The sequence below is a fragment of the Gastrolobium bilobum genome, unplaced genomic scaffold, assembly GCF_033153095.1.
Source record: "Gastrolobium bilobum isolate Gb01-03AN ecotype WA unplaced genomic scaffold, APGP_CSIRO_Gbil_v1 utg7888, whole genome shotgun sequence".
NCBI classification, from domain to species: Eukaryota; Viridiplantae; Streptophyta; class Magnoliopsida; order Fabales; family Fabaceae; genus Gastrolobium; species Gastrolobium bilobum.
This window is the reverse complement of record NW_026898738.1, coordinates 514,837-536,541: the sequence shown is the minus strand read 5'-3', so window position 1 is coordinate 536,541 and position 21,705 is coordinate 514,837. Positions and strand designations below refer to the sequence as shown.

The 21,705-nt window shown below is 33.8% G+C and overlaps 2 protein-coding genes across 3 annotated transcripts; one reads left to right on the top strand and one right to left on the bottom strand.

The window, feature by feature from the left end:
• Nucleotides 1–7,008: 7,008 nt before the first annotated feature.
• On the top strand, nt 7,009–7,407 carry LOC133283707 (uncharacterized). Its single transcript, XM_061480612.1, has one exon. It carries the CDS (start codon nt 7,009–7,011, stop codon nt 7,405–7,407), a length of 399 nt encoding a protein of 132 aa, XP_061336596.1.
• A 513-nt stretch (nt 7,408–7,920) lies between these two features.
• On the bottom strand, nt 7,921–18,490 carry LOC133283681 (uncharacterized). 2 transcript variants are annotated; one of them, XM_061480577.1, is made up of 14 exons: nt 17,995–18,490; nt 16,982–17,061; nt 16,219–16,377; nt 14,510–14,723; nt 13,199–13,285; nt 12,972–13,111; nt 12,001–12,081; nt 11,821–11,885; nt 11,072–11,244; nt 10,337–10,467; nt 10,134–10,221; nt 9,145–9,358; nt 8,915–9,015; nt 7,921–8,734 (listed from the first exon to the last, which is right to left on the bottom strand). In XM_061480577.1, the coding sequence occupies exons 1-14, from the start codon at nt 18,160–18,162 to the stop codon at nt 8,273–8,275; spliced, it is 2,163 nt and encodes a 720-aa protein (XP_061336561.1). In that variant the 5' UTR covers nt 18,163–18,490; the 3' UTR covers nt 7,921–8,272. The 2 variants fall into 2 exon arrangements, with proteins under 2 accessions (XP_061336561.1, XP_061336562.1); XM_061480578.1 differs by having other exon boundaries at nt 16,219–16,355; nt 17,995–18,048.
• Between the last annotated feature and the right edge of the window lie 3,215 nt (nt 18,491–21,705).

The following is a 21,705-nucleotide window of genomic DNA, read 5'->3' as shown; positions in this document are numbered from 1 at the left end:
CTATCATTGTTCTACATCGTTAACTCACTAGCGTTCCGTTTGTGCTACATCCTCCCAACATGCTGCTACATTGTTGACTCGTTATCTGCCCATTAATGCTACATCCTTCTGACATGGTGTTCTCGGAAAAAGATAGGCGTCTGAAGGCTTTTTCCGCAATACAACCAACAAATGGAGGCTTTTAAATGTGCATGAGTTCAAATCTCTAACTGGGCTTATAAAGAGCCCTATATGCCCACTAGAATTGTGAAGTTGTCCAAACCAAATCTCATTATTTCCTCTGTAGGCCCATGTATGACACGTTTATTAGTCTGCCTTCCCTCCTACTATTTGTTCCGAATTCCAATTAAGAAACGCGACAAAAAGATACATCTTTTAAACATTCAAGCATGTTTGAACAAATTAAAAAGAAAAGTATTTTTTTTACCGTATCAATATACTCTTTTTCTCATGCGATAGACACATAAACATGTGGGGACTATCTTTAATGTATGGACTGTAGGAGATTACTTTCTCTAGTAACAGAAGAAAGTATTTTCTTTTTTTTATTATCAAGAAGAAAGAAAATTGAATATTGAAAGTCCACTACTCCACCTGGTTTTTATGTGTATGATTCACTAAAAATGGTAAAAAAATATCAAAGTAATGATATCTTAAAATTTTAATTTTGATTTACTACTTGTGAATTATATTTTACATTATTATTTAGTTAGGTATTAATACATCATTAAAATAAGTTTATTAATTCATTATGATTGTGTGTGTCATTGTGTCTGTGATTGTGTCCATTGCAACATAAATGAACCAAATTAATGATGTACCAATAGAAAAATGTTCAGCTCTATGAAGTCTTATTAGTGCCCAAAAGAAAGATTATAATGTACTTCATCTGATTTGTTTTTTCACTTGCTTTCTTTGTTTGTCATGTAGTTCGCTGCTGTAACACTTATTAGCAAAATAATATAACCTCTTATTATTAAATTTGTAATTAGAATTGTTTCTTACACTAACAAGGATTGGGTTTGTTGTAACTAAGTCACATTCTAATGGAATGACCGAAGTTTAAATATTTAAAATGATAATTATGACTCCTCTGAAGCTTTAAAGGTGCTAGCAAAGGTTAATGATCTGACAAGGTGATAACACATATTTTTTTGCACTTATTTATTACTCTTAGTTAATATTTTTAGGATTTATTTGAGCTAAATAAATATCTTTTGGGTCAAATCAGAATTCTAGATTTTAATTGGGTTTAATTGATTTTCGTCAGAATTTTTCAGATTTACACTACTTTCGTATTTTGGTCATATCTCACCCTACAGATGTCTGATTGACTCCATTCTTATTGAAGTTTTTAGCTAACAGAAAGGGCTACAATCTCTATTTCATCCACTGAAGCCCAATTCAAACAGGAAGATGGGCGAAACCTGAGCCAAAGATGACATGTTTTTGCTAGAAATTTATTTCGACGTTTGGACTTGTAAATTAAATTAGAACCCAATGTGTTTAGGGCCCAAGGCCATGTTTTAATGTTTTATTTTATTTTATTATGTTTTTTATTTTATGTATGGGCTGAATTGGTGGAACCCTAACCCGTTCTGAAAGTGGGTTATTTAAGAGAAACTTTAGGAAACCCTTCAGTTAGATTTTTGGAGAGTTTGAGGATTGACAAATTGTTTCTGGAAATTTCAATTGAATTATGTTCTTCTTATTCTTTTTAATTTTTAATTATGTTTATCTTAACCATGCGAGGCTAAGAACCTTTTAATCAACTTAAGAATAACGGATTCCATGGATTAGTCTTGAGGATCTGCGTTTTCCTTTAAATCAGATTCGTTTCCCTTTCAAACTCAGATTGATATCGTGCGATTGCAGATATTCAATCTGAGATACGCGATTGCGATTATGGAAAAGGATTAATCATCGGATTTGATGATTAGATTGATTAACCCTATGACCTTAAGTCAAACGGGCTAATACTCTGTGATTGTATGAGTAGAAGCATCGTATTTGATCAAACGCTAAGTGATCTCTTAGAGCTCAAATTCATCTTTTTACGTTTTGTTTTATTTCAAATTGAACAAACAAAAATCCCCCTCTTTATTTTCTATATTTTACAGAGCGTTTCTGATTTTTAGCAAGTTCTTTGGGAGACGATCCGAGTTTCCCTATCACTACAAACTTAAAGCTCGATAATTTGTGTGGGTTCGACAGCCAATGTCACAAGGCAGTCTCGTGTTATTTCCAGAATCTGAGATTGGCTCAAAGAGTCCTGGATCATTCACATGAGTCATACACCTAGAAATGGAAATTGTGCTCATTGGTTAGTAAAGCATGTTTCTCCCACAAAATATAACATCACGATTTTTATTGAATCTCCACCAGAACTCCAGCATCTTTTGGGAAAGGATCTCAAAATTGCCCTCTTTCAGTTTGCTCCTTCTTTAGTTCTTCTCTTGGGCCTTAGGTCCCTTTCATGTACTAAAAAAATAAAAATAAAATATTTATGAAATGTCCAACCTGAATCTAATAAGAATCTAATGGCCGTTAGGCACTCTTATCGGGCAGTGAAAGCAAAAAAAAAAAATTTGTAAAAGCAAATCTTATATCTAACGTTAAGAATCAAAAAACTTTATTGTTTGCTTTTTCCTTTTCTACCAATCAGGAAACGCCATGAAGAATAACTTCATTTTTTTATTTTTGTTTAAATTACTAAAGAATAAAAACTTTTAAACTTATTTCAACAAATTAAGAAGAGAATAAAAATAATATTAAAACCTAAGGTTATTGTTAAGAATATAAACGTGGAAATGAAGTATTCTTATGTTTGTTTGAAGTTTTAAAATTCTATTCCAGAGAAAATAATATGTTGATGTTTTAATCTAGGTATTGATTTACAACATAAGCATTAATTGTATAGAAGTAAAAAATATTCAATTAAAGTAATTGAATTGTATATGCTATTATCACATCATTCAACTCGGGATTAGTATCATATATGTGCAGTCTTTTTTTTTCGGTCATGAGAGTACTTAAGGGACATGATTCGTCCAAAAGAATAATTAGAATCGTAAAATAAAAAAATTATAACACATAGTTAAATATTTGTGACAAATGGATCAAAATCAAACCTTTTCTTTTCGAGAATTGTTAGTAACAAGTCATAATAAAAAAATTAAGAAATTATATTTAGGAAAGATGAATGATTTCATTGACGAGGCTGGCTGCTTCTTTTTCCGCGATATATCCAACCCGTACTGCTATAAGGAAGCTTCTAATTGTGCATGAGTTTCAACCTCTAAGTGGGCTTAGAAAGAGCGTGATAGGCCCACTAGAATTGTGAAACTGTCCAAACTAAATCTCATTATTTTCTCTGCAGGTTCATATGTGACACATTTATTAGTCTACTTTTCCTCCTACTATTTGTTACAAATTCCAATTAAGAAACACGACTAAAAGAGACCTCTTTTGAACATTGAAGCCTGTTTGAACAAATTAAAAAAGAAAGTATTTTTTTTAGGGAAAAACAAGTCTCCTATATTGGGATACTCCTTCTGTCATGCGGTGGACCCATAAACATGTGGGGTCTATCTTTAATGTATGGACAACAGGAGATTACTTTCTCCAATAACAAAAGAAAGTATTTTCCTGTTTTTTAATATCCTAATGAAAGAAAATTGAATCTTGAAAGTGCACTACTCCACTTGCTTTCGATGTGTAATGATTCATTAAGCTGTAAAGTGAAGGGTATTTGTAAATGGTAAAAAATATCAAAGAAATGATATCTTAAAATTTTAATTTGATTTACTACTTGTGAATTATTTTTTATATTATTATTAAATTAGGTATTAATACATGGCTTTTTCACCCTTTTGCCCCTTATTAATTAATTAATAATCATTTTGCCCCTGATTCGAAACTATCTACTAATCTGCCCCTCTTTAATCGACTACCTTGCATTTTTAATCGACTAAACGGTTGTTGGAAAATTTAATCGACTAAATCTCCCTACTTAATAGATTAAAATCATACTGACTTAATTTTTTTTGTCAAATATGAAGATTTAGTCGACTAAATAGGGAGCTTTAGTCGACTAAATCTCCCAGCAGCCATTTTTTGTCTGTTTTGGCCATTTAGTCGATTAAAAATGCAAGGTAGTCGACTAAAGAGGGGCAGATTGATAAATAGTTTCGAATCAGGGGCAAAATGGTTATTAATTAATTAATAAGGGGCAAAAGAATGAAAAAGCCATTAATACATCATTAAAATAAATTTATTCTTTCATTAGTTGTTATCTCAATGAAACTCATTTATTCATGTTGTAATAAATTATTGAATTCCTTCCAAGAAATGGGTCATGATCATTTTACACCAGTGTAAGTTACACTCTCAATATAGTTCGTTGATCTCACTTATATCTAAGGGCTCAATTTTTTTAATAATATGAGCCATTAGATACAAGTGGATCAATGGTCAAGATTGAGTGTAAGACTTCTAACTCTTACACCAGTGTAAGAATATCCTACCCCCAAGAAATTATTAAATGATAATTAAAAAATATTTACACACGTAATAAATTAAAAAGTAATGTTGTTATTTTAAATCCAAATCTCTATACCCACATCTTATTCCTATTTCTTTCTTTAAAAACAATTCAAACTTTTTTCACCCCTCTCTCTCTCTTCAAATTCAATTAAGAGTAAGGAAAGTGTATGAGTTTAGGTGTAGAGATTGTATATCAAAATTAAACTTTTACTTAAATATCAATTTATTCATTCATGTTTACCTTTTGTGATATCTAATGACTAATATTTAACTGGTCTAGATGTTTACCTTTGCATGTAAGTAGTTTGGGACTCCATCTAGTCTGCCACTCACTCCCATGACATTTTATGAAAATGAAGGACATTTGCGCACCGTTTCATGAATGGTCTCGTCGCCGTTTTAGAGATCACATCACCACGCACGTGCATGCTTATACACTGCTCAGCAAACAATATGCATTAATCTATGCATCAATTAACTATAAAACCCACGAGCACGACCGCAGGCAAACGTTGATATTCAATTTCGTGTGGGATACGATACCTCTTCCTTTCTTTCTACCATTTTTTGTCCTATATGTGAGGATCAAAGTTCACGCACGTTGGTTTGCCACACTCCACACCCTTCCCAACTACAACTCAATATTTGTTTTGTCAAGGTATAATTTGCTATTTTATTATATATTTTTATTACTTCATTTAAAAATAAGCAAAGTTCGGTTTAAAAAATCATGGGAGCATGTATTTTAAATTTATTGGAAGGAATTTTCCAAAAATCAAAAAATATTGGAAGAAGATATTCACGTTTAAACATGAATACAAATTATTTTGACTAATTAAACCAATGAAAGGATTGTTTGGATAATAAGAGTCCTGTTACGGACCTTGAGGTCACTACCCCTAAAGCTAGCTCAAAGGGTGGGAGTGCAAAAGCTAGCTCAAAGGATGGAAGTGCCCAAGACCTTATAAACCCCACATTAGTTGTATAGGAAACTAATGTGGGACCTGTAACATTGCCACCCCCTTTAAGGGCCGACGTCCACGGTGGCTTTCACTCTATCGACACTGACCCGACGGTAGCCCTTTCCCCCTGGGCGGCTTCACTCACCTATCAGTATTTAGTGCCCAAAAGCACCTTAATCCAGTCTATAGATAGTCCTTTCCGTGGCCTCAACTCTCAATGAAAGCAAATTGTTACGGACCTTGAGATCACCACCCCAAAAGCTAACTCAAAGGGTGGGAGTGTCCAAGGCCTTATAAACCCCACATTAGTTTCCTATACAATCAATGTGGGACTCGTAACATTGCCACTCCCTTCAAGGGCCGACGTTCACGGCGGCTTTCACTCTATCGACACTGACCCGACGGTAGCCCTTTCCCCCCTCTGGGGCGGCTTCACTCTACGGAAAGGGCTACCAATAGGCTGGATTAAAGTGTCTTTGGGCACTGAATACTGGTAGATGAGTGAAGCCGCCCCAAAGGGAGGAAAGGGCTACCGTCGGGTCAGTGTCATAGAGTGAAAGCCGCTGTGGACGTCGGCCCTTGAAGGGAGTGGCAATGTTACGAGTCCCACATTGATTGTATAGGAAGCTAATGTGGGTTTTATAAGGCCTTAGACACTCTCACCCGAGCTAACTTTTGAGGTGGTGATCTCAAGGTCCGTAACAAGTCCCCTCCCCACATTACAATATATATTATTAATTATTATCATATATATGTTATGCGCAAGTCGTAGCTTAGGCTGCGGTCGCCTCGTGAATCATTTTAAAAAATATTTTCCACTTAATCTTCTGAACACATGCGATTTGCCAATGAATAATTAATTTTACCAAAATAAAATTATAAGTCTTAATTAAGAAACTGGTTGAGTGGGCGTACGTAAGCATGTGGTAGTTCATACTGTAGAAAGTTTGAATTGTGACGTAGTCAATTTCTTGGAACAAGTTGTAAGAAATCTTTGTTTGAATCACTTGGTATTAATGTAGATACCAACAAGTAACTACCTGATAACGTACATAATTTTGTGAAGTAAAAAACAAAAAATCTATTATAAAAGTGAAGAATCTTATAAAAGTAAAGAATTCTTATACGACCTACAGTAAAAATAAAAAATAAATTATAAAAGTGAAGAATCTTCAAACATGAAAGCAAATGTAACAATATTATCACGATAATGTAAAACACTACTAAAAATTTTTCATAAAAAATTATTTGTTTGCACGTCACTTTCAATTACAGATTGCATCAAAGATTAGCTCTTATATAAAAAAAGAACATCTAGAAGATGGATTTCATTGAACGCAGTCATAGCACAATAATCTCGTTCTTATGTTATGATAATAATAATAATATACATAACATTAATAATAATTAATACATTTTACCGATATGAAGAATGAATCTATAAATAATAGTGCGCACGAGGACTTAATATACGTATCCAAGTGAACACAAGCAACTAGAGATGTTAGAAGCAAATGGGGTAGGGTGCAAACAGCACCCAAGTGATAAACAAGTACCAGGTGTTTGCTCCACTTGCTTAAGAGACAAACTCTCACAGCTCTACAGCAACAGCAACAACAACAACAACACTATTGATCCTCTCTATGGTTATCTTTCTCCATCTTCGCCTGCTTCTCCTCAACCTTTCTCTTCTGCTCATCGTAGACGCTTCCGCAGGAATGCTTCACATGCGATGGATTCTGCTTCTTGCATGCTCAGCTTTAATTATGGGTTGAACTTGAAGAAGAGCAGGTCGCTTGCCTTTGTTTCAAGAAACAGACTCAGAGAGAGGGATGTCAGTGGAGGCAGGGGAAGGAAGAAAGATGGGTTTTGGTCAAAGGTACTCAAACTAACAAAATAGGACATGGGGGTATTCTTCATGAGTTTCAGGACCTAAAGGGAGAGACAAGAGTGATAAATATTATGTTGCATAGTTGTATCATGATTCTTCAGTGACGTTTTCCACTGTGGCTCGATTAAGGAATTTCAGATATTTGCTTTAGATTTCAATTACCATATATTGTTATTCCATCAACATAAATTGGAAAAATTATCTTGTGTTCTTTCTTCGTCCAAGTGTGCTATTTTGCTAAAAAAACATAAGTAAGCATGCTATCACTGCACTCAATGTTCTAACCAATTCCAAGAGCTACATACCAATATAGGGACTGCTGCATTCTGGGTTCAAGACTTACTCAAGTTATTTTGCTTTCACTTCAGCACTTCATCTCATCATCAAACCTTAAAACTCCATCTCATCATCAAAATATGGCCGCCCAAAGATTTTAATTTCATTTTTTTTATATCCACAATAAAAATATAATAAAATTGAACAAGGAGTAAACTCGTGAGCAAAACCTGAACGACATCCCAATAAAACCAATGTAATTTGATCTAAGAAATCATCAGTAGAATGAAATTATAAATTCAAGCCAGGCAAAACATCGGTAACACTGCCTACTCTACTGGTACAATTTGAAATATCTAAGGATCAGCTAGATTTTGTATGAGATTGACTAGTAAAGTATAGGAGTTTCTGTGTTCATCTTTCCATATTTAGGCTGTATTGTGGGATTAAGTTTTTTTTTTTCCTAAGCACGGCATTTAAATTTCCCCATTACTATACATGATAATATGGACCTGCATTCCCAATCCTAGAACATCTTACACTTGTAAGTTACTTGCCAAATGATATATATCATCTAAAAGGAGTATTGGACTCCATTTTAGTCTTCGTCATTGTAAATAACTTGGTCCTTCGATGGCCGTTTGAGTTTTTGAAATATATCATCAAGGGACTCGGACGAGGAAACACGAGATACCGTATCTTCCTGTGTTTGCCGTAAGGGTAAAAACTTTTTGGCCCCCATGTTGGCCTTGAAACTCTGAAAGCCTGTCTTCATCGTTTGCCACGTTGAAGCCAAACCTGAAGATGGCACTCCAGCTGAATTACTGGAATTACTATTGCCTTCATCAACCACGGAAAATGCAGAGGCTACGTTTTTCTCTTCTGCCTTCAATTTTGATGCTGGCCCACCCTTCTCTCTAATGGCAGCATACTTGTTACTGATGGCTTCCCTGCTCGAACCATATCTGCTTGTCTCTTCCTTCGAAGTTTTGGACAGACTTCCATTTATTTCTTCCGTAATCAAATTGGAAGTTGTTTTCATTTCAGCATCATTTCTCTCCTGAACAAAATATAAGGTATACGATGAGTAAACTGTCTTACCAACAACAAGGAGCAGTAGTCACAAATGTCATATGTTACAGCTGTTGAAACCATGAAAGGTTAAATAGGACATGTTACAACACAGATGAAACAAGTGAGACAAGATTGCTTCCACTTTTTTGGAGGTATTGATACATACCATAAGCCTGTTGGCCGCTTCCATATCAATACCATTGAAATTCCTTGCCAGTGGAACAACTTGCTCCCCTACTTTGCATCCTTGTTCAAGCCAAGACCGCTCTACAAATAATACAAAATCAATCATCAAGCATAACTATCACAAAGTTGGTATTCACTAATTCAGATATGATTTGTCATTTGGTAACTTGAACTAAAGTTTTAACAACAATAGAAGTCTTCGTTTCATACCTTTTTGTAAAATAATTAATCCTGATGGATCGAAACCATCCATATCATCAGCTTCAGTTTTGAAAATATATCTCTTCCAGCTCCCCAAAAAATGAAATACTCTATCAAAGAAGTTGCTTGCAACCAAAAGCGTGTATATAACCATAATAAGTGGATAGATTTTGTTAAACCTATTCCCAAAGAAAGGGACGGCCCTGTCAATGTTCCCCATACGCTGCAATTATAGCCACATTGTACACCGAATTAGAAAAAAATTAAGGACAGGGAGCAAACATGTTCCGATGCAAAAGTTCAGATAATTTAGCAGTTGCTAGCTTAGTCCAGCACTAATGAGAAACATCAACATCAACACCTTTATCCCAAAATAGTTGGGGTCGGTGCTCGATAAACTCAAACAAAAGATACAAAAAGTTTGAGAAAAAAGAAAAATGAAGAACACATAAATAAATAAATCAGAGAAAAAAGATTGAAAGGAAAAATGAAATAAGAGAAAAGAAGGAAGAAGACAGAAAGAGAGAGAAGATAAAAAGGAAAAGGACTAGAAATAAAAGAAAAAAAAATAGATAAAATGAAATAAAAATTATCATTAAAAATATATATATAAGGCGTGTAAAACCAAATACAAGACAACAAAACCATAGAAACTTAGAAAAAAGGTTCTTTTATCTAGGACAAGAAAAGAAATAAAAAGAAAGAAAAAAATAAACTTGGGTCAATAAACTTAATGAAGAAATAGTTGAGTGCAACATGTTTTTTTCTTACTGACAATATCTGATGCACCCAATCATTATGACCATGAGATGGCAATTTATGGGAATATTAGGAAGTGATTTGATATGTATGCCAAAAAGATAGGCAAGAAAAGAAGTATCACAGTAGACAGCAATACATGGAACCCTGCCCAGTGCCCATGGTTTTGTCGGATTAGGCAAGAAAAATAACATTTTGTAGAGAAATCAGTCAACGGATTCATATGACAAGAAGAATACCTGTTCAAATATAGTTGTTTTATGAGGACCAAGGCGAATGAGATTGAGAAAATTGTACGAGATAGGAGGAGCATAACGAGCAACCATCCTGGGAACAAGTAAGTATAGAATATAACTGGTATTCATTCAACAGATAGGAAATTCAAGAAACAAAAATAACTACTAGCAGCAACAGCAGGAGGAGGAAATGAATTAAAACTTACGAGCATATCATAAGCAAGTTAACTGAGCTGGTCTGCCTGGGTGTCAGTGAGTAAAACATCAACATTCCAATTTTGAACAAGGAATAGTATGTACAGATACACATGTACATGAGAGGAACGAAAGCAAACACCTGGGCAAGAAATTGATTATTTGATTTCATACATCCTTTCAAAGATCAGAGAGTGAACAAAAAATACAAAATGACGGATAATTCACATTATTATAAATATACCAATATTTGACAATACGGGGACATTAACTCTAAATAAACATAAATTGTCTGTGATGCCAGAACAGATGAACACAATATTGAGGTGAGATTCTAAAAGGAACTTGTCTTCATTTCAAATAATATAGTAGCAATGTAGAATCAAAAGCAATTTAGACACATTATGTGAGATTCCATGAGCAATTTGTTTGCATTAATATACATCCTTAAACCAAAAGGCGTGAAAGTTTATTTTCATAAAAAAGAGAGAGAGTGAACCACCCATATTAAAAGAAAATCACATAAGCCGTAGATCAATGTATAAACAAAAGTCCATCTTAATCACAAAGAAGTTCATTTGAGATATGATAGACTTCAGTTTTCTTTAGAATATTATATGATTTCCAAAATTCTAGAATGAAATCCTCATCAAAAATTTCTTTCTAAAAGGTGAAAAAAATATTTTAAATATAATCTCGATGTCCAGTCCACTATACAAAAAAATTCTCGAACAAACTTAGTCTACCTGCACAAGCACTTCCTGTGATCCAACATATTTTATAAGAATGGAGAAAAGCGATAGATCAACGCTGGGCAAAAGAGTTGCCTCTGCTAAAAGAATTGCAACAGACATCATCCCAAGTAAAACAGCCAAGCCTTTCTCAACTTGTTTCCTTAAAATGCATTTCCAGAAAAATTCTGCAAAGAAGCAGCATTTATTCAGAACCCCAAGCCCAATGCCTCTAACTAAAATATTCCATATTCATAAAGGAGAGCAGAATGTGGAGTTATCCTTGCATGATGAAGCAATGTAACATAAGATGTTCATTGAGAAAGGTAAAACAAAAGTGAGATGAAATTCAAGAAACTTTTAAGCCAAAAACAACATATTAAGTATGAGCAAATTAGATTGACAAGCCACCAGGTTTGTCAACTCAATACTATATTCCAATGCTCTCATTTCAAAACCTAGGGAGGTAAATTTAATTTGCTCTACATGTACAAACAATTATGTACCACAAAATAAAAATATGTAAAATAGAATTACTTGAGGTCTCATTTACAAAGGAAGCAACCGAACAAGTAGGATATGGAGCATTATTTTGTCATTAATAACTTAATATACACACAAAGGGAAAAATGTTAACGGGACATCTCGAAAAACTAACAGAAACAGCATTACAAATTAAAAATAGCCAATGCTATTCCAGATGCAGCAAAAAAAATTAGGTGAAGTTAGGAACAAATGGATTTATTAAAAAATCTCAAGAATACCTAAAGTATCACATAGGGACCCCAACTTGCCAGTCCGAGCAGGTCTAATGCTCGAATTATATTCCCTGAAATTATTGAATAAAAAATTGTGAAAGGTGAGCTAGAAGAACCTGTAATATATTATAGAAGGATATTGAAGTGGGGCAAACCAACAGAAATGAAAACAAAATTGAAGCAAACCATCCGGTTGAGTTGCGGCGTTCATAATTCTTTATCTTATCTTCTAATTCAAGGGCTTCCAGTACATAAGTCATATACTCACTGCAAAAGCAACAATATTAAATAAAGTTTGGTTATCAATAGAGGAAAATTCTAAGAGACCTTAGTTGTAAGCATTTGATAGAACAAAGCCACAACTATGTAATCAAGCTGTTGTATATATCTTGTCATCATATACCAATCATTCTAAAAGAGGCAGGAAGGAATCTATTTCATCATTGCATAACATCAGGATGCCCAATTTTATGACGTCTTACATATTAATAAAAGCTAGGAAACAAAGATGAAACTCCTCACAGTTCAAGTAAAAACAAAGGATTGAAAATTTGAAATTAATGAACAGAATTATTGACCAGACCAATTGTTAGATTCAATAGTACATATAATTTAAAAGAAAAAGACCTAACAATGTAATATGTGTGGGCCACGTAAAGAAACAGCAATTTGATTCTCAAAAATAAGCTGTGCCTCTGTAGGCATTATCATTAATATGAAAAACAAAAAGAGTAAATACATTTTTTGGTCCCTAACAAAAAAATATGTTCTCCACTTTAGTCCCTTACAAAAATAAATTAGTCAGTTAGTCCCTAACAAATTTAAAGTGGACCCATTTAGTTGAAATCGTGGTCCCTCACAAATTCAAAAAAGACCCATATTAGTCCCTCAAAAGGACTAAAATGGATCCATTTTGAATTTGTTAGGGACTATCTGACTAATTTATTTTTGTAAGGGATTAAAGTAGGGACCGTGTTTTTTGTTAGGAACCCAAAAGGGTATTTACTCAAACAAAAATAAACAAATTTAGGTCAAATAGGTGTTTTTCCTCATTGTAAGAATTTAACAATTGAATTTACCACAGCTGCTGTAAAGGATTCAAGAACAACTTTTCAAGAGAATAACACAACTAAAGATGGAATTCATCATCTGCTTACCTTTTATATCTGTAATACTGCTCACGAGCTCCCCGAAGATGTCGCCTTAATTTCGCCATTGACTTCTCATCGGTATCATAATCCATATCATTTTCCCCTAATTGGCCACCTTGTGGTTTGAATGCTGGGTCTTCCCTAAACTGAAAATTTGAAGGTTATATCTAAACAAAGAAAACAATTTAGGTTCTGCAATCAAAATCCTTAACCGAATAATGTAAGCTCAATACCATTTGAGTTAGCATATCATCAATGACATCCATATAAGGTCTCAAAGGATCACGCTTGGACATCTGCTTGGATGTTGCTTGAGCAACCTATAGAAATAAACAATCATTAAACTCACAGTTTTTTTTTTTTTTTGTGGGGTTAAGGGTACTTTAAAAACATAGTTACTCAAAAGCAAGCCATTCTTATTTAGCACTCTACCCCTGCCCACGAAAACAAAGGAAAACACAATTCACATGAGATCTTCCATGTACAGAAAAATTGATCCAGTCCAATATTACATAGTTTTTATGAACGTAGGCACCAAAACAGCCAACAATACACTGCTGACAAGTAATACTTTCCCCAAAATGACAAAGAAAGACGGAATTGATGGAGATGCCTAGTTGTAAATTGGAATGTCCCTCACTAACACTTCCCTTAAAACCTTATCATAACTAGCCACAAACAAGTTATTAATATTTTATATATGAGAAGTGAAGGAACAAGACATCAGACACTGGACATAATTCATTCAGCTCCATGAATGAATGATGGGGTGTTTCAAATGCTCTCCATTTTCTCTCTTTTTTTACTATATTTTTCTTTTCTGGTTTATTTATTTATTGTCTTCTTCTTTTTTCCTTTTTTTCTTTTTTCTCTTATGTATTTTTCCTTCTTATTTATCTTTATTTTCACTTTGTTTTATTTTATTTTTATTTTTATTTTTAATTGTTTATTGATTTTTTTTTATTTCTAGGATTACTTATATATTTTTACTTATTTATTTTTATCCTCTCTTTTTTTTCCTCAATTTTTTCGTACTTTTCGTTTGGGTTCATGTGCCACCGACCCCTACTAGTTTGGGATAAAAGTATTGTTGATATTGGTGTTGATAAAAGAGTAAGAAACAAATCACAAACAAGAAAAGCTAGTTCTATCTTGCTTGCAAGTGATCGATTAAAAATATTCCCAAACTTGTAAATGTGCACTAGGAAAACAGCAACAACCGAGCCTTGTCCTTCTAGGTGGATTTGGCTACATGGACCAAATCACTACATTGGGCTCTATCAAAAACCAAAATTTTCAACAAAAACATTTATAGCAATGTCCTTTTAAAGGTAAAATTACAAAGAGAATATAGTTTCTAATGTTGTATGAGAAAAAATTGTCTCATATACACGCACAAAAACGGGTGGGACCTACTAAGGAGAAGAGAGAGAAAGAAACCAAGTGGATCCCACCCACTTTTCTGTGTGTGCACGAGAGCAACATGAGAAACTATATTCTCAATTATAAAATAAATTTACTGTCAACTTGAACAAATCACTTACAACAATAGCATTTGAAAGTTCTTGGTGTGCATCATCAAGTTTGACAGCTATTTGGGCAATTTTGTGGGAAAGAACTTTCTGGCGGGTGGTCCAGTCAGCATTTCTCCAAATGCTTTTAGGAATTTCACTTAAACCAAAGCCAAGAAGAAATGCACCAGTAACAAGTCCAAATGTATTTGAGCAAGCCATGGCAAATCCCAAAAGACCTCCATCCCTGTTTACAGAATTATCAAACAATTAGAAATCATTCCAGAATAAAAAAGGCATTGACTCACTTAAAACCAAAAAATAAACACACAGATACGGAAGAAAAAAAAAACCTTGTTGAATGCTAACTTGTCAACCATGACTATCATGTCAAAAAATAGACAAATAATTTGGCACAGAGCAGATATTTATGTGTTCATGACTTAAAAAATCACACAAGCTACTGATTATTGAATAGCTGTGACTTATGTGTACAATTTAAACCTGTAATTTCTTTATCTCGTGAGCCTAGCTCACTTGGTTGGGACATTTGCTTGCAAGTTCCCCATAAAGAGCTCAACATTCCTAGATGGAACATCACTTCCCCTTTCCCCCTCATTGGGACCCCTAGTGGGGATTCCTTAGGCATCACTCTAACAGTTGGGCCTCCCCTAGGCCCTAGCAGGGTCTACTACCCAAAACAACAACAAAAACCACTCCCCGTTAAACTTGACTAGCGAGTGTGGGGTGGAAGAAATCCTTGTACGCAGCCTTACCCTTGCATAATTGCAAAGAGACCGTTTTCTGAATTCGAACCCATGACCTTTCAGTCATAAAGGAACAGTTTTAATACGGCTCCGGTTCGCCCCCTTTTACCCAAAACAAAAATAAAAAACAAAAAACGTAATTTCTTTCATATGTCCTCACAACTTTTCAGCAAGTTATCTATATTATTATATACTAGCTCACTTGGTTGGGACATTTGCCTGCAAGTTCCCGATAAGGAGTTCAACACTCCCTGATGGAACATCCCTTTCCTTTTCCCCTCCCCCTCCTTGGGCCCCCTAGTGGGGATTCCTTAGACACCACTCTATGGTGGCGCCTTCCCCTCGGCCCTAGCAGGATCTAATACTAAGAAGAAGAAAAAAAAACTGTAATTTCTTTTATGTCCTCATATCTTTTCAGCTTGTGATTTATCTAAATTGTTATATACTCAATGACTTTTGAAGATGTTATACCGCATTTTCTTGAAATTTCCTCACAGAAGCAATGTCTTAGCCTCCAGGAGTAAATGAACAGATGTCAAAAGACTATACAGGTTATATTAAAACCTGAACTTCCAAATGCACAGCTTTATCAGATAGAGTAGTGTTTTACAGAAGCCCCTTAAAAAGATGTTTACAGGAATCTCATTATCCACATACAAAAAGAAATGAGAGAGGGGGGAGAGAGAGAGAGTTTGGTGCCTATAAGGCTCCATTTTCATGAATACATCAGCCTCACTCATAACAAAGCATGCAGCCAAACATTACTAACAAAGCATGTCCACATATGACACAGTAAATTATCAGGAAGAAACTAGCTGTCATGGGTGATGGGTGTATTTGAGGAAAACATATAAAACAAGAATCTTAAATTATTTAAAAAAAAACTCTAGGAAGCAATAACTTTGAGCTAACATCAAACTACCAAAAACTTAAATCAACATCAAAATATATAAGGTTAGGACGATGAGAACTAACCATTTCTTGTGCATCAAAATGAGAAGAATAAGTCCAACAAAGCCAATAGATCCCACTATTAGATAGAAAACCAAGTTAACATGTACACTAGTCTTCAATCTTTCTGATACAGTGAAATCCCCAGCATCTTCAAAACCCTGAATAAGGGGCACCACAGCCCTGCTTAGGATAAATAACTTAGATATATGAGGAAATTTGCATCTCTGATCCGTAAATGCCATTTAAATATTTCCTTGCAATAATCATGCTTATTATGTAGGCAAGAACATTAAGAGACAAGGAGTAACAATAAAACAAATTAGCAACAGAGCGTGCACACAGAAAATCACCTAAATTTTGCAATTTTACATAATAACTAAATCATGTTTTTTTACTCATTACTACTGCCAGTATAGCTCAAAGTCTGACCTGCACTGGAAAAATGTTAAAATGCATGCATGCCTTATGAATTATGAAATTCAATATAAGAGATACCAAAAGATAGTTATAGACATTCACATTAAAGAGTTACTTTAGCTTGATCCCATTACATATCGGATACATAGCAAAAGCATGCAGTCCACTGACTCAAAACAAGGATCCCAGAGGAATGTTTGACTGTCAGGCAATGAGAGAACAAAGCAAAAAAAACTGTGGGCTATTAACCAACATGCAAAGATAAAAATTGACCGGCCTTTCTAAACAATACAACTCATTTAAAGAACACACAAGGATGTGAAAGTGATGCAAACATATAATCATAAAAAATTTAGATGAAGCGTACCAAGTAAGCAAAAACGTACTCCAATATGACCAGCTCCAAAAGAAAGAAATAACTCCATTCTCATGGTGAGAAGACAATGTCTGTATGTGTCACAGAAACAACATTACATCAATGAAGTCAATGCACATATAGTTCTTCAATTAACCATAATTCTTTTCACCTTTAACAATGTAAAGTTCCAAAAATCTTCCTTTCGAAAGAAAAGAAAAGAAAAAAATAGCTTATGTATAAGCCAAAGAACTGCCAAATTTAACTAAATAGGAAAGAAGAGGCAATCACAACCTTGATTTAATTGACACAAGCTTAACTAAATAATACAAACTCATAAAGCTGCCTTGGCCACAATATAGAGGTAGCGTAATATTTTTGACAAAACTATGGACACTTTTAGACTGATGCAGAGTAAATCTTTCTAGTGCTTATACTTATAATATTATTTCTTCCAGTTTCTAATTTAAAACCCAGCTCCATCTGTTCAGAACTTCTCCATATCCAAGCCCTTTTTGAAAGTTAAGGCTTCCTCTAAGATGAAGACTATTGTATGGTAAGTGATACTTATAATCTATGCATTTATCACTTACCTTTTTATACGACTACCAGCATCTATGGATTACCTTAGGACATACAAAGCTCCCAAATAACATATGCATTTGTTCCTCAATTGTAAAGCAACTCTCTCTTTCATGACAAGTGGTAATAAAGAGAAAACGAAAAAACAAGCCATATTTGTGAATGTTTTTCGGTTTCGTTTCTATAGTAATCACACATCCAACTCAACACTGTTTCTCTGGCCAAATCTAAAACTCCAGCATCCCTCACAATCAATGATAAAAGCAAGTAAAAACAGCATAGGGCAAAACATTCCTAAAAATAAAATTCCGTTTATGCAACCCTATGACACTGAATTAAACAAGTCTAATCGGAATTTCAAAGAAGAATAAAAACGAAATCCGTTAATATGAAACAATGAAAAACTAAATTCGAAATCAAGAAAGTAGAAATGGAAACGGTACCGCCCAAATGTCAGCGGGGACGAGGATAATGATGGAGAGGGAACAGAACCATGTATATCCAACGGTGAAGAGCACGTAGCGAGGTACCTCTGGCCCAGCGAAGTACCTCAACGTGAAAATCACCATTCCAGTTGTTAGAGGAAGCGAGATCAGGTAAAACACCCACATCTTTCTCCCTCTCTCTGTGGAATCAGCAACACTGATCAAAGAGATAGATCATAGATCGGTTACAAAATTTAGAATCGCAGAGTGACAGTGACGTTTTTCAGGTAATTATGTATAAAGCTAGCCCCCGCAGCACTCTTTGGCGCGCCACACGTCCCTTCGAAGCGGGAGCTAGCGCCTTCGCTTATTAGATTTTCTTGTGTCTCTTGGCTTCGTCGTGACCGAGTTTGAACCAGCCTCGCTCAAGCTCCACACAGGTTGCACGGTTAAGTTATGACGGTTGGCACCACTATCGTCTATCGTCTCCGGCGAAAAACGCACCTTTTGATTGTTTGCCTTTACTGAAACGTGAATAAATCACAAATGCTTGAGGTTTTATTAATTAATTTATAAATTTCTATTAAATTTATAACACTATATATAAAATATATTATTTTAAAAAAATAATAATATCGTATTTTTAAAATAATTAGCAAAATAAAGTTTTATTTTGTTTTTAAATATGAAACTCAAAAGAATATGGACAAGTATTTCTTTTTTTTGGAAACTGATCATAATTACCTCTTTGAGGCGAATCAGAACTCCCGGTATCCCACGGGTTCGACTCTTTGAATCGCCTATGGGACTAATCCAGAGTTCGAGTGCGAGTCCAAGGATTACGGTACTTATGCCCCTCCCCAGATGGTGTTGGTGGGATTCCAACTGAGGTCCTCTCTCACCACTCAGTCTCATGCATGGACAAGTATTTCTTGGATAAACGAAGATAAGTTATTTTCGTTGAGTTCAAAATAATATTATTTAGAATTATAAAAATATCTTTATTTTTATAATTCTAATATATTGCAGTTTGCTGAATTATATTAGTCTTTATTATTATAATTTTCTAATTTTCTAATTTCACAATAAGATAATTATGAGTTGATTATAAATAATTTTATCTCAAGAGAAATATACTTTTCCAAGAGAATATACTTTCTTTGTGGTAAAATGAATTTTATAAATAAAAAAAATCACACGTCATCATGCTCTATCGCAGATGTAAGGATTATACTTTTATGCCAAGTATGCCTATTTCTTAATCACAATTCACATTGTGTATTTGTGTTACTTTATATGTAATGGATTTGCTAGCCAACATTCTCAAAGTTTCTGGTCTATATAGAAACTTTGCACGGAGATATGTGCAGATTAAATTTGAAAAAGAAAAAAAAAACTATGAAAAAATTAACGAGATTGCAAATGCTCAAGGGCCTACGTGTTCGAGCTTATATCAGCCTATCTCTGTTGCAAACTTGCAATTGGCCCATCCAACTGGTGCTGACTGCTATGAGAATAAATTTTTGGTGCCATGGTTGTTTTATTTGTAACTTTTACGAGCTAGTTTTTTTTATTTATTTTTTTTATGAGGAATGTGGTTTATTAGTGGTAAGATAAAAATAAAAAATAGAAAGGTGGATTGGCACCCTTACGCTTAAGACTAAATTGATTTTGTTTTAGATATATGATAAATTATCAAATAAAATAATATAAAATTATGGACGGATGCAATAGGATAAAAAATAAAAATAGGGGTTATATTTATTGAAGGGAAAAAAATGCTACAATTTTACGTAAAGTAGTTTGATCACGTGAACAGAAGATTGATAAAAGTTTAAGTAAGAATACACCAATAAGAACTTAATAATTAGATATTGAAAGGTCCTGAAAAAACTATAGTGAAAAATATCATTAAAAAGACTTCGATATAAAAAAAATAACGTAATAGCATCATTAGATGTATGTAGCATATCACGCCTATACAAAATAGCTTTTGTTGTTTTTATGAAATAATTTACGAAAAGAAAAAATATATATAAAAAGATTTATTGCATTTTATCAATTCCTTGTTTAGCTTGAAGATTTATTTATTTTCTGGAACATTACGAGACATTTGAAATAAATTTTGTACTAAATATTTTAATATTAATGGCTCAACGGGGCTGATTGATTCAAAGGTTTTTCATAACAAAAGGTAAATAAAAGAGTTGAATTGTTAAAAGAAAAGTTAAAGCGTGTATTACAGCTAACAACCAACAAGGTAAAAAAAATTAGTTTTTGAAATTCGCATGTTTGACCTATAACTTAACTTATTTATAAGTTTACCTTAATATAAAATTGTTATGTTTTAACAATTTGATTCCTCGATTAATGGGTCATGCTAAAACGTCTAAACTTAAATGAACAATTAATTAATTAGTCTAATTCCAGAGCTCATTTTAAGAGTATATTATTTAAGTTGTTCAAATATATAGGTGGACAACTCAAACGAATGTTTGTCTGGTCAAATTTTAATAGAAACTCGATCAGGTTTTCCAAATTCCTTTTATTATTTTGTTATTGTTATTGATTGGTTCATGGGTTTTGCATACATTTTTTTTTTGTCAACTCCCCACTTACAAGATCAAAAATGGCACGATCGGTTAATGTTAAACATGTTGCCATACAAAAGCAAAGGACTTTACCCTCATTCGACATCTTAACTAATATGCTTCTAACCTTGTACATCGTATGGCATACCCTTACTGATTTGAGCGTCGAAGAGTAAAGCAACAACATCATCCCTTTTATCCACCGAAAAAAGGAGATCTGCAACCATTATTTAATCTCCATCAACAAAGATTTAAACACAACATTTCAGTATTTCCAGGCATACTTGTCTAGACATTGTTAAGCGAACATAAAGTCTCCTTAACCCAATTTTGGGATAATGAAAAGTTTTCCTAATCCTTCGTGATAGGTGAGCAGAAAGCTCCTTCTGTACTTGATTATGTCGTAGGTGATTATAAAGTTTCTCTAAACCACTTCTGTATAAGTGAGCATAAAGTTTTCTCAATTTGCACCATAACATATTTTGTGGTGTTTCTGCCTGCAACTCACTATTTGTTGGAGTATTTTCTAGATGTTTCAGACCCTCACAAATATTGCAATTTCTGGCATTTTCCAACTTCCCTAATATGTTTGACTTTATGTAGGTTAAAAACCTCCACAAAATATTGCAATTTATGGCATTCTCTAACCTCCACAATATGTTTGACTTTCTGTAGGTTAAAAAAGTCTACAAAATGTTTAACTTTATGGAGGGTGTAGACTGCCACAATTTGTTTAGCATTTTTGGCATCCCTAAATCTCCACTATTTTTCTTATTTTGTGGCAGCTTCAAATTGTCTGTATATGAATTGAAAGTTTTATATATCATAATTTGGGGATTGGGCACTATCTCATCACTTGATTTGTTAGCCAGTTTATTTTTTAGTATTAGTAATAATGGTAAACAACAATAAAGCTGCACATTTGGAGAATTCAAGTTGATTGCCTTAATTGGTCTATCTCATCCAAATTCAAAGTATAATATAGATAACTAGCAAGAATAAATAAGGAATGAAGTCTTAAAATTATTGAGATGATTGCACCATCCAAAAACAAAACAATCATTTAATTACTAAGTCTAAATTTGCATCACAACCTGGCATACTTCTGTTGTTTATTGAGTAATATGACAATTTCAAT